The 18,138-nt window shown below is 40.7% G+C and overlaps 1 protein-coding gene across 6 annotated transcripts in view; it reads right to left on the bottom strand.

The window, feature by feature from the left end:
- PUS7L (pseudouridine synthase 7 like) overlaps window positions 1-18,138 on the bottom strand; it is a 98,786-nt gene that overhangs the window by 22,315 nt on the left and 58,333 nt on the right. For 5 of the 6 annotated variants that reach the window (XM_039340711.1, XM_039340713.1, XM_039340715.1 and 2 more), the window contains 2 exons: window positions 17,698-17,861; window positions 4,431-4,484 (listed from right to left, as the gene is read on the bottom strand). In XM_039340711.1, coding sequence (XP_039196645.1) covers window positions 4,431-4,484; window positions 17,698-17,861 — 218 coding nt within the window. The remainder of the gene's footprint in view (window positions 1-4,430; window positions 4,485-17,697; window positions 17,862-18,138) is intronic. The other variant, XM_039340709.1, reaches the window with a different exon arrangement.

Below are 18,138 nucleotides of genomic sequence, written 5' to 3' on the forward strand. Positions count from 1 at the left end.
TAAGCCTAGGCCCAGCCAACCCTTAAGCTGGTCACTGGAGAGCCAAGCCAAGAAGTTCAAATGTCTTTTTGCTGCTGAACCAGTCCTAAAACACCCTGACTCAGATGAGCCCTTTGTAATACAAGTGGATGCCAGTGATGTGGCCATGGGGGCAGTGCTACTTAAGAATGCAAAGGAAGAATTACAGCCATGCACCTACATCTCACACAAGCTGAGACTGAGAGATGATGGGCTATTTGGGAAAATGAGATCCTTATTTGGAGGTAATTCCTGGACGGCAGTAAAAGCCCCTTCGAGATGTGAACAGACCACAAAAACCTAGAAGCATTGAAGGCTCCCTGAAAGTTGTCTCCCAAACAGTCCACTAGGCCCAATACTTCAATTGATTCAACTTCACCCTCTGCCTATCAGGAGGGCAAAATTTCTTGGCAGACGCTCTCTCCTGGATGCCAATATAACAGTGCTCAAGAGGAGATCATCAACTCCATCCTCCCCTCCAAGCAAATTGCAGCATCAGCCCTCATGAGACAGCAGGAAGCATCATCAACATTGACCAAGGACCTGATGCGGCCACTAAAAGAAGCCCTGGCAGGGCATAAGTGGCTACAGCAACACAAGAGTGAGCTGTCATTAAGAGACAGACTGGCATGGCTGGGGAGCAAGCTATACGTCCCAGCAAGCCAGAAGACTTTAGTATTGCAGCAAAGCCATGATGCGAAGGCAGCAGGGCATTTTGGATTTGTGAAGACCTTTCACCTTGTAAAGAGACAGTTTTGGTGCCATGAATGAAGAATGACATAGAAGCCTACATAGCCAGCTGTCCTATGTGTGCTTCAGCGAAGAGGCTGCCCAGCAAACCTCCAAGGCTATTATAGGCGGTAACCAGCCCCACAGCTCCCTAGAGGGAGGTATCTATGGACTTTATTGTGGAGCTGCCGGAGAGTGCTGGGAACACTGTGATCTGGTCATTACAGTTCCTATGCAAGCCCACTTTGTGGCATGCCCTAGGACCCCCCTCTGTCCGGACTTTGACTAAGCTCATTGTACAACACGTGTACTGGCTGCATGGGATTCCAAAATGCATAATCTCAGATCAGATCAAAGTTTTGGCAAGAATTCCTGAGGTTGCTAGGCTCCTGCCATGGCCTTAGTTCTACCCATCATCCACAAATGAACGGAGCTTGTGAATGTAAAATGCAGTCCTGGAGCAATACTCTCGATACTACGTGAACTAGTAGCAGACTAATTGGACCAAGTTTCTGCTTTTCACTGATGTGGCATACAATAACTCTGTGCACAGTAGCATCGGGTTTATCCCCTTTCAACTGGGCTGGAATTTGTGCCTGTGCCAGAGGTTTGTCAAGAGTCTCCATCAACCTGCTTGACTGAATGGATGAGTACAGTAAAAGCTATCTGGCCTGTAGTGTGCAAAGCTCTAGAGCAGTGGTTCTCAACCTGTGGGTCGGGACCCCATTTGGAGTCGAACGGCCATTTCACGGGGGTCGCCAAACAACGCAGTCCGCCATTTTTTTCTCCCTTTTCCTTAGCTGTACTACTCCCTTTTATTCTATTGGCTTTTGAAAGCCAATAGAATTAGATTCTATTCTAATTGAGTCTTGAATAAAGTCTAATTCTATTGGCTTTCAAAAGCCAATAGAAATTGTCCAGGCTGTCTCTGCCCTGCTGAGCCCGCCAAAAGTCCCATTCTGCAAATGGTGCTACAAGTTGTCTGTAGCGAAGGCGAGCTGTCTGGAAGTTTCCACCCCTCCCTGCTGAGCAACTACTAAAAATGTAAGTAAAAGAGGGCCAGGGGTGGGAGGTGGGAGGCCGGCAGGCGCAGGGAGGGTTGCTGGCATGCTTGGGGCCCGGTGGGTGCCTTACCTCCCTTGGGCTGGGCCAGCTGGTGGCCCAGCCGGTGATCGGCCTGCGCCATCTCTGCCACTTGCCAGCAAAGCCTCGGCCGGCGCAGGGAGTGGCACCACGCATGCGTGGCGTTCCCGGGCAGGGAAAGTCCTCGACTTAAGACCGGTTGGGTAGTCCTCGACTTATGACCGGTTGGAGTCATGGCATTAAAAAGGTTGAGAACCACTGCTCTAGAGGAAGTAAGAAGAGACAGGCTGACAAGGAGAGCACTTCAGAGGGAGTTTAGGATAGGGGAGGAGGTGTACCTGTCCTCGAAATTCCTGCAGTTGGGGCAGCCCTGCAAGAAGTTGGGCCTTAAGAACCTAGGTCCTTTCCCTATTATCCAGATTGTAAATCCAGTGTCAGTGGAATTACAATTACCCAAATATCTCAGGCATATTCACCCAGTGTTTCACTATAGTTTGTGGAAGCCCTTTTGTACGTCCCCTTTAAGGCTGGCCATTAAGCCGCCTCCCCCCTCCCCATATGGGTAAGTGGAGAGAAGCATTTTGAGGTCAAGGAAATGCTTGACTCTGGGTACCACAAGAGGTTGTATTTGGTTTTGTGGAAAGGGTTTCCTTTAGCGAGGCAGAAGGGAATGTCCATGCTCCCTGCTTACTCAAAGGTTCAATGCCAAATACCCAAATCGACCCCAATAGAATGTTTGTGCATAAAGACTAGTGTAGGAATAATGTTTGTATTTGTCTCTTTGTAGGATTAATCTTTTTTTGGAGGGTCATAAATGACTCGCTATACAGCCTGCTCACAACCTGACAACAATAATGGGAGGGGGGAGGGAAGGCATCAGAATGTGAGGGTGGTTTGGGAGGGAAACTCTAGAATGCAAGTGTGCCATCTGGAAGCCTCAGGCCGTTACACTCCCAAGATCATCAGGCCTGGGAACATCGGAGGCAAACAGATCGTTCTCAAAACAACCCAGGTGCAACCGATTGGTGGACAAAGAACAATGGGAGGTCCAAGGGAAAAGGGGGAATTTATCTTACGTTTTTCACATGCAAAATTTTAGAACTGCCTTTTCCACTTCTGTACCCACATGGCTTTTCAGTAAAGTATAGTCTTGGAGAAAAAAAGTCTCAAGAGTTTTTTTGCTGGCTAGCATAGTGGGACAGTTGACAAGTTCTTTCAAAACCAGAATATTTTCTCACTGGTCATCTGACTACCTTCAAGACATGGCTGATTTTTTAGCATTAATTTTTGAGCTATGAATCCATATGCAAAAATGTGATAGTTTTCATTGCTACTAACACAGTAATACTTTGAGTTAAGAATTACTATGAAATAAAATTGTACCTTGATTCCATTGTGCTAGAATTGTGTTGATTCCAAACACATAAAAACTAGTTGCTTTTCCATTTTATTGTATTTATTTATCAAATTAATATAGCCTGCCATCTCATAGGAAGTTACTCTGTTCATGGTTTATATAGGACAACTGCATTTCTAGGGTAGATTAAAATCACAGGATTCATTTGTCTTAGAACTCATTAATAGAGGTTTGCTTGGAATCCTCCAAGGAAATATTCATAATCAAGCTGCTTTGCTTTTTTATGAAGTTCTTAATCATCAGTGCCATCTTTGGTAATTTCTGAGTGGATTGTTGTACAGACTGAACGAAGATTCACATGAGAAATTAATACCATGGTGAAATTTGTCTTCCAATTTTCCCTCTTGCGTACAACAGCCTTCTGTTTTTGTTTCATTCTCAGGGCACTTTCACATTTAACAGAAGTGTTAGAAGAGTTGGGTGCCATTAACTCAACTCAAATAAATATATAATAGAAAGCAGGAGGAGCTTATAATATAACAAATTATTTGTTATAATAATTAAATATCATTCTTGTGGCTCTACTGATTTTTACACAAAGTCTGTGCCACTTTGAACAAATCAACATGTTCCTTAAAATTGAATCTTTTAAAGCTTGCATTTCATGATTTCCCCCAAACAAGCAGTTGCATAACATGAAGTGATAGTAGAGAACTATTTTTCATTCCCTTTTCAGTACTATCTAAAAAATGGTATAACAGATCATGAGGGTATTTTAGAAGCTATCTGTAGCAGCCTGGCACATTCAGCTGCAACCCAGGAAGTCTGAACTCGCACATCTGAAGCCCATGATCAGCAAGCCTTTTGTGATACCACTTCCCAATTTCATTAGTGGGATATTGGATACTGTAACCAACCATTGGGAGAATAACCTTGGGAAAGAAAATGATAATATCAGTTTATATTTTCTATGGGAGGGGGGGGAACTCAGCATGTAAAATTCTATATATCAGAACAAAAGAAAATAGCAAATCTGAAGCCCAGAAAGGAAATAAACAGGGAGCAGGAACAGCAGTTGATTCATTCAGTGCTTTTCTCTGAATGGGTTTGATATTTAGACTAATTTTTAAAAAAATACCAGCATATTTTTCAACAATGCATTATACTGACAGAATTATTCCATGAAACTAAAACCCAGTATTAATCCAAAGCAATACAATTTGATTCTTTCAAGGAAACCTACTTGGTTTATTGTATATTTATTGTCCATTTCTTCTACAGCTGTTACCATATGGACCTATGGCATAAAAAGAAATTTTATATATATACAGTATACCATTTGTAATGGTCATTTGTCAATGGTCAAGCTAATTATTTTAACACAATCTACATAGGGCTGCTCTTGAAGATCACCCAAAAGCTACAACTGGCCCAAAATGCAGTAATATCTACAGTGTTGGGCATCTCTAGGTTTCCCACATTACTTCCCTGTTGTGTGAACTGCACTGGTCCCAGTTCCTTTCTTGGTGCAACTCAAGGGTTGGTTACCACTTTAAAGCCCTACATGACACAGAGACAGAATATTTGTGGTCTTCTTTTCCCTGAAGGCATCTGCCCATTTCATTATACCAAATAAGATTGACATGCTCCAGGTCCCTTGCCTGAAACATTGTATCTAGGGGGCATAGAAAGTGCGCCTTTTCTCATGCTGCTCTACCTTATAGAATATACTCCCTCTGGCAATCTGCCAGGAATCCTTTCTCTTCTAGAAGGCAATTAAAACCTACCTTTACTCAGGCACTTAAGTAGAGTGATGGAGGCTGTGGACAGTTGTTGGGGATCCTAGGAGGTGGACTGAGGTGCAATATTTTTAGTTTATGAATACTGTGTCTTTCCCCTTTATGGATTACTGCCTTGTCATGGCGAAGGGGCTTGCGTAACTCAATGAAGCTATAAGCTATGCCGTGCAGGGTCACCCAAGACAGACAGGTCATAGCAGAGAGTTCTGACAAAATGTGATCCACTGGAGAAGGAAATGGCAAACCACTCCAGTATCTTTGCCATGAAAACCCCATGGACAGTACTAAAAGGCAAAAAGATACGACGTTGGAAGATGAGCCCCTCAGGTCGGAAGGTGTCCAATATGCTACTGGGGAAGAGCAGAGGGCTAGTACTAGTAGTGCCAAAAAGAATGAAGCGACTGGGCCAAAGCCGAAAGGATGCTCAGCTGTGGATATATCTGATGGTGAAAGGAAAATCCGATGCTGTAAAGACTTTTTCTCCATAGGAACCTGGAATGTAAGATCCATGAATCAAGGCAAGCTAGATGTAGTCAAAAAAGAGATGACAAGACTGAACATCGACATCTTAGGAATCAGCAAACTAAAATGGACAGGAATGAGTGAATTTAACTCAGATGACCATCAAGTATACTACTGTGGACAAGAATCCCTCAGAAGAAATGGACTAGCTTTCATAGTCAATAAAAGAATAGGAAAAGCAATACTGGGATACAATCCCCAAAATGACACAATGATCTCAATTCGAATCCAAGGTAAACCATTCAATATCACAATAGTCCAAATTTATGCCCCAACCACTGGTGCTGAAGAGGATGAAATTGACCGGTTCTATGAAGCCCTACAGCACCTTATAGAATTAACACCAAAAAATGATGTCCTTATCATCATGGGGGATTGGAATGCTAAGGTAGGAAGCCAAAAGATAACCGGAATAACAGGCAAGTTTGGCCTTGGAGTACAAAATGAAGCAGGGCACAGGCTGATAGAATTTTGTCAAGAGAATACGATGGTCATAACAAACACTCTTTTCCAACAACCCAAGAGACGGCTCTACACATGGACATCACCAGACGGTCAACATAGAAATCAGATTGACTACGTGCTCTGCAGCCAAAGATGGAGAAGCTCTATACAGTCAGTAAAAACAAGACCAGGAGCTGACTGTGGCTCAGATCATGAGCTTCTCGTTCCAAAATTTAGGCTTAAATTGAAAAAAGTAGGGAAAAGCACTAGGCCACTCAAGTATGAACTAAATCATATCCCTGATGAATATACAGTAGAGGTGACAAATAGATTTAAGGAATTAGATCTGATAGACAGAGTGCCTGAAGAACTATGGATGGAAGTTCGCAACATTGTACAAGAGGTAGCAACTAAAACCATCCCAAGAAAAAGAAATGCAAGAAAGCAAAATGGCTGTCTGAGGAAGCTTTGCAAATAGCTGAGGAAAGAAGGGAAGCGAAAGGCAAAGGAGAAAGAGAAAGATACACCCAATTGAATGCAGAATTCCAGAGAGTAGCTAGAAGAGATAAGAATGCCTTCTTAAATGAACAGTGCAAAGAAATAGAAGAAAACAACAGAATAAGGAGGACCAGAAATCTCTTCAAGAAAATTGGAGATATGAAGGGAACGTTTCATGCAAAGATGGGCATGATAAAGGACCAAAATGGCAGGGACCTAAAAGAGGCAGAAGAGATTAAGAAGAGATGGCAAAACTACACAGAAGAACTATACAAGAATGAACTTAATGTCCCAGATAACCACAATGAGATGGTCACTGACCTCGAACCAGACATCCTAGAATGTGAAGTGAAATGGGCCTTAGAAAATCTGAGCAACAACAAAGCTAGTGGAGGTGACAGTATTCCAGCTGAGCTATTCAAAATCTTAAAAGACGATGCAGTAAAAGTGCTACACTCAATTTGCCAGCAAATCTGGAAAACTCAACAGTGGCCACAGGATTGGAAAAGGTCAGTTTACATTCCAATTCCAAAGAAAGGCAATGCCAAAGAATGTTCAAACTATCGCACCATTGCACTCATTTCACATGCTAGTAAAGTTATGCTTAAAATCCTACAAGCTAGACTCCAGCAGTATGTGGATCGAGAACTACCAGAAGTACAGGCAGGATTTCGAAGAGGCAAAAGACATACCAGAAACAAAAATTAAAATAAGCAAGAAAATGATAAGGAAACACCTATCCAACCTTGACGAATATAAATCACCGGGACCCAACAGGCTACATCCCAGAGTTCTGAAAGAGCTGGCAGATGTTATCTTAGAACCATTGCACCACATCTTTCATAAATCCTGGAGCACCGGGGAAGTATCAAAGGATTGGAAAAGGGCTGATGTGGTCCCCATCTTCAAGAAAGGGGAAAAAAACGGACCCAGGAAACTATAAACCAATCAGTTTAACATCAATACCTGGGAAGATCCTAGAAAAGATAATCAAAAAACAGATCTGCAAACTAGAAGCAAACAATATCATTGTCATGGCCCACTTCAAAACCTCATCCTAAGAAAGCAAAACTCGCGGAAGCAGTTTCTTCCAAAAGGAATTTTATTAGGAGAAGTTGATAGCAGGCATAATAGACAGGATCTGAGGGTTTCCCGCTGAGATCAATAGGTATCCCAAGCAAATCCCACCCCAATAGTTTATCCGGTCAGTTCGAATGGGCGAATCCACAAGTGTGGGAAAGAGCTGATAACGCCAGGCTGTCTCAGGATTGCAGCGATGTTTTGTTGGGTCTTTGCACCTTCCCTTCCGAAAGTGGAGATAAACCAGTTGCCGAAGGTGCATTCCTTTCTCCTCCCCCCCTTCCAAGCTGACATCAAGGGGGAAGATAGTTCAAAGAGCGTGTATGCAGAAACAGCAAAAGTGTTACAGTGTAGTGATAGAAGAAAACAAAGAAATAGCCCGCAGAGTTTTCTCCCTCCCCTGCAGGAGCATGGCAGAATCCAGAAGTGTAGAAAGATTAGAGTTAGAATTAAAGTTAGAAAAAGCCCCCCTAGAATATGGGTTCTGACAGTCATAATTAGTAGCCAGCACGGATTTGTTAAAAACAGATCATGCCAAACCAATCTCATCTCATTTTTCGATAAAATGACTGAACTAGTAGACCAGCAAAACACATTGGATGTAGTATACCTAGATTTCAGTAAGGCATTTGACAAGGTAGTCCACAACCTACTCCTTGGTAAACTAGGAAAAGGTGGGATAGACAACATCACCATGAGATGGATCTGTAGCTGGCTAACAAACCGTACTCAACGAGTAGTCCTCAATGGCACTACATCCACATGGAGAGAAGTAAGCAGTGGCGTATCACAAGGTTCCATATTAGGCCCAGTACTCTTCAATATTTTCATCAATGACAAAATGATGAGGGAATTGAAGGGGAACTCATTGAGTTTGTAGATGACACCAAACTGGCAGGAGTAGCCAACACCCAAGAAGACAAACTCAGGATCCAAAAAGATCTTGACAAATTTGAACAATGGGCCTTATCTAACAAAATGTGTTTCAATGTGGAGAAAAGCAAAGTCTTACATTTAGGCAGGAAAAACCAAAGGCACAAATACAGATTGGGCGAGACCTGGCTTAAAAACAGTAACTGTGAGAGGGACCTTGGAGTCCTAGTGGACAATCACTTAACTATGAACCAGCAGTGTGCAGCAGCAACCAAAAAAGCTAATGCAGTCCTGGGTTATATAAACAGAGGCATAGAATCAAGATCACGTGAAGTACTATTACAGCTTTATAAAGCCCTAGTAAGACCACACCTGGAATACTGCAGCCAATTTTAGTCACCATATCACTAAAAAGATGTTGAGACTTTGGAAAAAATTCAGAGAAGAACAACTAAGATGATCAGGGGCCTGGAGACTAAAACATACGAAGAATGGCTATGGGGCTTGGGTTTGGCTAGTCTAAAGAAAAGAAGAAACAAGGGAAATATGATAGCAGTGTTCCAGTATCTGAGGGGCTGCCACAAGGCAGAAGGGGGCAGGTTGTTCACCAAAGCACCCGATGGAAGGATGACAAACAATGTTTGGAAACTGATCAAAGAGAGAAGCAACCTGGAACTAAGGAGAAACTTCCTGACAGTGAGGACAATGAACCAATGGAACAGCTTACTCCTAGAAATTGTGGGTGCTCCATCACTGGAGATTTTTAAGAAGAGATTAAATATTCACCTGTCTGAGATGGTATAGGTACTATAGCTCTATTCTATTCTTCTATTCTTCTTATACTATATTAGTCTTAATCTATAACTTTCAGGTCCCTACCGGAACATTGCCATTCCAAGGGTAGGAGGAGAGTTACTTTGTTACATTTCATCCCCTGCTAAAAGATTTCCACGGCCAAAGGGCTGGCAAAAATGTTCCTGCACGATGTTTATCTCCTGCAGGGAGTATCGCAACACATCATCTTAGACGGATCTAAGATATTTTGCCTCCTACCCTTGGCCTCATTTCCTTCTCTTTGAGCCTCCCGCCTCCTCCCATTTGCAGCCAGCTTTCCTCCTCTGCTGGACCTCCCCCAGCCATTCTCCATGGTCAATGGGCCCCTTGCCCTGTGTTCTTCAGCCTGGCCCATTCACCGAGGTCCCCTTTGGCTGCACAGGACAAATAGCCTTTGGCTGCACAGGACAAATAGCCGCCAGCCAATCAGATGGCAGGCAGAAGCTATGGTGCTGTGGGAACAGTGTGTGATTGCTGATAGGTGATTGCACAGGCTTTGGAGGGGGCACAGTTTCTGGCATTGAAGTGGGGGCATGTTGGGATGTTAGTGGGTTATCCTGAAAGATTCCCTAACTTTAAAACAGCTCTTGGGTGGTGAGTTACCCAGCACAAGGGGCTCAGGAGAAAGAAGTGATGGCAATGCTAACTCCCAAGAATAAGGCAGCTGTCTCAGAGGCAGCTACAAGTATGGAGGGAAGGAGAGAGGGCAAAGAAAGAAAACCAACTCTGATTGACAGCGAGCGTAGTAACCCTGCCCCTACTCCTCAGAGGGTAGATCTCCATCATCCCTGGCCCGGCAGTGTCTTCCTGCCCCCTTCCTGTTGCAGACAAGGGCAGCTCCAATGAGGAAGAGGAAGAGGGTTTAAGCAAGCTCAGCAACCGGCGTGGGGATCCCCCCGCCAAAAACAAACATGCTTCATGGGCAAACTCCTAGCACAACAGAAGTGACCAAAACCTGCTGCAACCACCCAGCAGACAGGTGGGGGGGAATAAAAACCAAACAGCCCCCACTGCCAATCACATGACCCTGGGACTCATAAATACAAGTCAGATGCCAAGATCCCAATTTTGATCACATAATCCTGGGAAACTGAAACCGTCATAAGTACGAGTCTGATGCCAAGTGTCTGAAATTTAATCACATGGTCGACCCTGGGACGCTGTGACCATCAAAAATATGAATCAGATACCGTCATAAATATGAGTCAGATGCTTGGCAACTGAGTCGTATTTATGATGGTCACAGCATTACAGGCTCATGTGATTAAATTTCAGATGTTTGGAATCTGACTCATATTTATGATGGTCGCAGTATCCCAGGGTCATCCAATAATAATAATTTTCATTTTTAAGTGCAAATTTTCTCAACTTCAATTTGCCAGAGAAGTGCGATTAGCATCTGAGAGAAGGGGGGGGGAACAGGGCAGAGGAAGGGGAGGGAATCAAAACAAGAAAAAAAAGATTACATACACATCCAGTTCTTGGGGAGGAGGTGGAGTGGGGCATTTTTATTTTTTGCATTTTGCTCTTTTAAAAAGACTGTGCCGGCAATGCCCCTCCACAAAGCCAGAAGCCATGTGCCATCGCCGTTTGCCTGCTGCCGCCGCCTCCACAGCCCCTTTCCCTTCCTTTGAAAAAAACAACCCACCCTCGAATCCTCCTGTTCCTCCTTTCTGAATTAAAACCAAAGACAGCCAAGTTTTTTCTTTTGTGGTCTTTACATACTTAAACTGCTAGAAGGAAGTGGGGTAGAACACCATTGAGAGACATTCTTCTGTTTTAACCTTTTTTCCTTGTCATTTTTTGGAGTTTTTATCCTGCTTTTGTGAGAGGGCAGTGTTTTTTGGGGGGGTGAAGCTGCCCCTGCCCCCCCTGAAGCCACCAGCCAAGCAAGATGCCTGCCTGCCCACTCTCCCCAAGGTTTTTGTTGTCGTGAGCATTTCTTTCTTCCTTTTTTTATTGAAAATTTTTAAAATTTTACAAAAAAGTAAACCCTCTCAACCCACCCCAACCCTCCCCCAACCTTCCCAGAGCTTAATACAGGCTTAATTAAAATTTAAAAGAAAATTTTTTAAACACAAATAAACCATATACAAATTTGGTTACAATAATTAAACAAATTATAAAATACTTTAACACCAATATTTAAAAAACAGAAAGAGAAAAAGAAAAGAAACAAGAAAAAGAAGAAAAAAAAAGAAAAAAAATTAAAAAAAAAGAATATCTAAAAAATATCTTAAACTTTGAATATAAATTATTCAAAAGCTAAATAATATTTTTTTATATCATACTTGTATTGTATAAAATTTATCCATCTTTTCCATACCAAAAGGTACTTCTCTTGCGATTGATCTTTCAAAAAAGCCGAAATCTTTGCCATTTCCGCTAAATAAGAAACTTTAAGAAACCATTCTTGCAAAGTAGGCAAAGATTCCTTCTTCCAACATTGCCCTACTAACAACCTAGCCGCTGTAATTAAATTTAACATTAATATAGTTTCTTTACTGTCACAATCGGAAACAATACCCAACAAAAACAATTGTGGAGTAAATTTTATCCTTCTTTTAAAAATTCTTTGAATATTCCACCATATCTTAATCCAAAAAGCTTTTATATTTTTGCATAACCACCAAATATGATAATAAGTGGCGTCCAAGCAACCACATCTCCAACATTTAGGCTGCAAGTTTGAATACATACGAGACATTTTTTGTGGATCAAGGTGCCATCTGTAAAACAATTTATAAAAGTTTTCCTGTAAGTTTTGGGCTTGTGTAAATTTGACATTCCTCACCCAAATAATCTCCCAAGTATCTAATGGAACCGATTCATCAAAATTTTGTGCCCATTTAACCATACAATCTTTAACTAGTTCTGCTTCTGAATCCAATTCCACTAACACCCCATAAATTCTTTTAATATGGGTTCGTCTTTGATCTTTTATTTGTTTTAACAAATTCTCATCCTCTCTGAGCAAACCCACCTTGCAATCTATCTTCCACCTTTCCAATAATTGTCTATACTGAAACCATGAATAAATGTTTTCTTCTATTAAATCTTCCATAGATTTTAATTGCCAATTTTTACCATCCCATCTAAGTAATTGTGTATAAGAGATACTATCCATCTTAACTCCTCTCCTTATCCCTTCTATCGCATGCCATGGGATAGCCCATAATGGAATTCTAGAGTCACTTCTATAATATTTCTTCCAAACCCAAAGTAAAGAAGTTCTTAAAATATGAGACTTAAAAACCCTATCAACCTTTTTATTAAAAATTAAATAGGCATGCCATCCAAAAAGTAAATCCCATCCCTCCAGGAGGAGTACATCTACATTCGTTAAGTTAACCCAATCACTAATTAATGTTAACACCACAGCATCATAATACAATTTCAGGTTCGGTACCTCGAGTCCACCTCTCTCACGAATATCTTGTATAATTTTAAGTTTTACTCTTGGTTTTTTCCCTGCCCAAATAAATTTATTGATACCTTTCTGCCATTCATTTAAGTTGGCCTCATTCTTTAAAATAGGTATCATTTTAAATAAAAAGAGAAACTTTGGCAAAACATTCATTTTAATCGCTGCAATTCTCCCCAGTAGGGATAATTGCAGCTTCTTCCAATTTTCCAAATCCTTTTGTATTTTAACCCACAGCCTTTCATAATTATTTTTATACAATTTTGCATTGGAGGCAGATAAAATAACCCCCAAATATTTTACCTTATTAACAACCTCAAAATCTGTCAACCTAACTAAAGTCTCCTTATCCAAATTGGTCATGTTTTTAAGCAATATTTTAGTCTTATTATTATTAATTTTAAAACCCGAAACTTGTCCATACTGATATATCAATTGTAACAGTTCCATAACAGAATGAGTTGGTTGGGATAAAGTAACAACCAAATCATCTGCAAAAGCCCTTAATTTATATTCTTTTTTATTGACTTCTATTCCTTTTATTTTCTGTGATTCCCGAATTTTAATCAACAAAATTTCCAAAGTTAAAACAAACAGCAATGGTGACAGTGGACAACCCTGTCTAGTCCCCTTCTCAATTGAAAACACCTCTGACAAACCTCCATTAACTATGAGTTGTGCCGTTTGTTTTTGATAAATAACACAAAGAGCTTGTGAAATTTTTTCTCCAAAATTCATTTCCTCAATTAATCTTAACATAAATTGCCAATTTAACTGATCAAAAGCTTTTTCAGCATCTAAAAATATCAATCCTGCAGAAACTTGGTTGTTTTTATCCAAATATTCTATTAAATTAATAATTTGTCTAACATTATTCTTCATATACCTTCCAGTTATAAAACCCGTTTGATCCATATGTATTAATTGATTTAACACCCTCATAAGTCTATTAGCTAGAATTTTTGAAAAAATCTTATAATCTACATTCAAAAGAGATATGAGTCTATAATTCTTTGGTAAAGTGAGATCTTGGTCTTCTTTTGGGATCAAAGATATGAAAGCTCTGCCCCATGACAAGGGGGTCTCTGTAATATATTGTTAAAACTTTCCCTTAAAGGTTGTTTCAACTCTTCTACCAAGGTTTTATAATAAATAGATGTCAATCCATCAGTACCCGGTGCTTTACCTAATTTTAATTCTTTAATTACTATCTCAATTTCCTCGATGGTAATCAAACCATTAATTTCTTGTTTCTGATCTTCTGTTAATTTAGGGAAGTGAGCATCTTGTATATATTTATCTATATCTGAAGCCTGTACTTTCGTTCCCATATATAATTTTTATAGTAATCTAAAAAAGATTTCTTAATCAGCTCCTTCTGATATACAAATTTACCATTATAATTTATTTTATCTATAGTTCTCAATCTCTGCTTCTTTCGCAATTGATAAGCCAACCATCTCCCTGGTTTATTAGCATTGCAAAATGTATTATGTTTCATGTACAATAAGTTGGTTGCAGTTTGATCAGCCATCAACATGTTAAATTGTGATTTAAACAATTTTATAGATTCTTTAATCTTCTCATCTGTAGGATTCAAAATTAAAGCTTTGTCTTTTAATTTAATCTCATCTTCCAACTCCTTACGTTTCTGCACCTGTTTCTGTCTATAAACCTTATTCATTTGTATCAAGACCCCCCGCATGTAAGCTTTACCTGCATCCCAAACCATTGGCATTGAAGTTCCCTTATACATATTTAAAGCAAAATATTCCTTTAATTGCTCCTTTAATTTCTGAACATTCTTTTCTTGTCTAAATAAATTTTCATTCATCCTCCAGGATCTCCTCTCCTCTTTTTCATTAACCAATTCCACCCAGACTGGACTATGATCCGTCAGTGTTCTAGGAAAAATCTTAGCATTCTTTACCCTAAAATATAAGTCCGTTGTAATAAAAAAAAAATCAATTCTTGAAAAAGATTGATGTCTGTCTGAAAAGAAGGTGAAGTCTCTCTCCTCCAAATTGTGTTCACACCAATAGTCTCGCAACTCCCAGTCCTCTTTCAAATCAAAAAAGGCCTTAGGTAATTTAGCCTGTTTGAAAGAAGTAGAAGATCCTTTTTTATCTCTTTGTGTATCTAAAACACCATTCCAGTCTCCCATTAATATAACAGATCTATAGTCCAGCAAAATTAATTTTTGATGTAACAGTCTATAAAATTGTTCCTGTTGTTGGTTTGGTGCATACAAACCTGCTATAAGTACTTTCTTGCCATACAGTCCCACTTCAATCATAACATATCTCCCTTGAGGATCAGAATCTACTAAACAAGCTGATAAATTTTGCTTAATATAAATAACTACACCCCCTTTTTTCCCAAGAGCAAAAGATGCAAAATGACATCCCAATCGGGTATTAACTAAATGTTTTTGATCCTTAGAAATAATATGTGTTTCCTGCAAACAAATAATATCATTATTATATTGCTTTAAATAGTGAAATATTTTCTTTCTCTTTTGAGGGGAATTGAGGCCATTAGCATTCCATGTCAGGAGCTTTACCATCTCCCTTGACCAAAAGCCTAGAGAAGACTGCTTGAAGATCTGCCATTGAAGAATGTACCGCAGAACTCTTGGGTCTTGCTCCTCCCACAGGCTCAGAAACAGATTCTTGTAAAACTTCTTTAACATCTTTCTTCTGTTGTTCCTTTTCCTTACGTTTGTGGGCTGCCCGGGTCATTCTTTGCTCTTTCATCCCTGCTTGTTGCAACCACTCAGCCTGTAGTTTTCCAGCTTCCATCAATACTACTTCTTCAGACTGCTGTTCTGCCTCCTTGCCATCCAAAACTTTCATCATCATAGGTGGTGATGAGCGTGCTCCCAGGACCGACATATAAAACTCCTTTGCTTTAGAAACAGTATTAAATCTATAACGCGTCCCCACATGACTCACCACTATGCCAATCGGAATCTCCCATCTGAATGGCATCAACCTTTTTTTAAGTTCATCAGCTAAGAAGGCAAACTCTTTTCTTCTTCTTAAAATTTTAGATGGAATCTCCTTTAGGATTATAACATCTTGTGCAGCAATCTGAAACCTCTTATTATAAAAAGCTTGTATAATTTCATTACGCAGAGATCTTTTCCCAAAATAAATTACCACATCTCTTGGCAGATTTCTTTGCTTCGCAACCCAGGAGTTGACTCTAAATATTTTTTCAATTTCCCTAGATATTGCCTCTTTTTCTCTGTCCAGAATCACAGCAAAATCATTTGCTACAATCTCTCTCAGATCTTGTTGGATGTCTTCTCTCAGCCCCCTGATTCTTAAAGCAAACTCCATTTCTCTATATTGAGACATAACAATATCATCTTGTGAAATTTCCATCTTTTTTTCCATGCCTTCAAATTTATCCTCCAAAACCTCCACCTTATCTGCCACTTCTTCCACTCGAGAATCCAGCTTCTCAGCCACAGAAGCAAGTCCTTTTAGAGCCACAACTATATCTTGCCTCAAAATAATGTTATTCTCCACTAAAAGCTCTTTCACTTCCCCTCTAATTTGAGATATAGCATTTCCCATTATATCTTGCATATCTTTTACCGTTACTGATGGCAGAGGGGGGGAAGGTGGTGGTGTAGCTTTAGGTTGTTGTGCTGGTAGAATCGCAGGAGAGGAAGCCACCTTGGGTACTGTAGATGTTACTTGCCACTTTGAAGCCATTTTCAAAAAGAAAAGTTTTGTTTCTTCTTTCCTCCTTCTTAAAAAAAATAGAAAAAATACAAAAAAAAAATCCCTTAAAGAAATAACAAAAAAGAGTTTGACAGAGAGGGAAAATAATCTTCCTAAAACATAAATCCATCTTGAAAAAACCTTTAAAAACGATCTAATCCATTCCGTTCCGTTCCACTCCCTTCAAAAAAAAACCAAAAACTTTCCAATCGCCATTTTACTTTCCCTCTCGAGAAAAGAAAAAAGAAAAAAAGGGAAGTAAAAATCAATCTTTAAGCTTAAGGTCCAAATAAAATAAAAAAAATAAATAAAATCCTTTATCCAGCTCTGTCCGCTTTTAAAATAACTCACCCGATTTCTTTAAGTGTGGAGGATCATGAGCATTTCTGTTAAGGATTGGCAGTGGGCGGCTATTTGGTTTTTATTTCCCCTCCACCTGTCTGCTGGGTAGTTGCAGCAGGTTTTGGTCACTTCTGTCGTGCTGGGAGGTTACCCACAAAGCACATTTGTTTTGGGGGGGGATCCCCACTCTGGTTGCTGAACTTGCTTAAAACCTCTTCCTGCTCCTCCTCCTCACTGGGGCAACGGTGGGGCAAGAAGACCCCTGCCAGGCTGGGGAAGATAGGGATCTACCGTCTACAGAGTAGGGGCAATGTTACTATGCTCCCTCTCAATCAGGCTGATTTCCTTTCTGTGCCCTTCCTCCCTTCCATATTTGTAGCTGCCTCTGAGCCCCTCATTCTTGGGAGTTAGCATTGCCAGCACCTCTTTCTCCTGAGCAACTTGTGCAGGGTAACTGTTGCACCCAAGAGCTGTTTTAAAGTTAGGGAATCTTTGGGAATAATCAACTAACACCCTGACACGCCCCCCATACCCCACTTTACCGCCAGAAGCCGCACCCAACTCAAAGCCCCTACAATCGCCTATTCGCGATTGTACACTATTCTTGCAGCACTATGGCTTCTGCCTGCCATCTGATTGGCTGGCGGCTATTTGTCTCATGCCTGGGATAAAGGCGAATGGGCTGGGCCGAAGGGCGCAGGGCAGTGGGCAAGGGATCCATTGACCATGGAGAATGGCTGGGGGAGGAAAGCTGGCTGCAAATGGACAGAGACTGGAGGTTCGAGAAGGAGGCGTGTCCAAAGGTCAGTGTCTAAACATCCCATTCTGTCTCAGACAGAGGGTTCCAATTCATGTCTAAGTTTTAGAGAGCTTTTTTGGATCTCTTAGGGCTCTGTTCCAGTCACCCATCTACAATAGAACGGGGGGATGGAAAGAATGGATTCAGTTCTAGAGCAGTACCTTCATTGCTTCATCAACCACCAACAGGATGACTGGACTGACTTCTTGCCTTTTTGCTGAAGTGGCATACAACAATGCTGTACACACCAGCCTTTCTGAATGGCAACAGGACAGGATTTCAACCTGATGCCTGAATAGCCAACCAATGACTCCACAATCCCCTCCTTAAAGGAATGGATAAATCAGTTAAAGAATACCTGGCCAGTTGGCACCTTGCTGAGGCCAGGACAGCTACAAAACCCAAAAAACAAAAAAAGGATAGACCATAAACCATTTCACATTGGGGACCATGTCTCCTACAATCCTTACAGTCCTCAAAGAAGTTAGGACTGAAATTTGTAGGGCCTTTTCTCATGAAACGAATTATTAACTCAGTCACAGTAGAATTAGAGCTACCTAAGTCACTAAGAAAAGTCCACCCCTTTTTCCGTTGCAGTCTTC

The sequence above is a fragment of the Crotalus tigris genome, unplaced genomic scaffold (genome assembly GCF_016545835.1).
Source record: "Crotalus tigris isolate CLP2741 ecotype Arizona unplaced genomic scaffold, ASM1654583v1 scf7180000017753.6788120, whole genome shotgun sequence".
NCBI classification, from domain to species: Eukaryota; Metazoa; Chordata; class Lepidosauria; order Squamata; family Viperidae; genus Crotalus; species Crotalus tigris.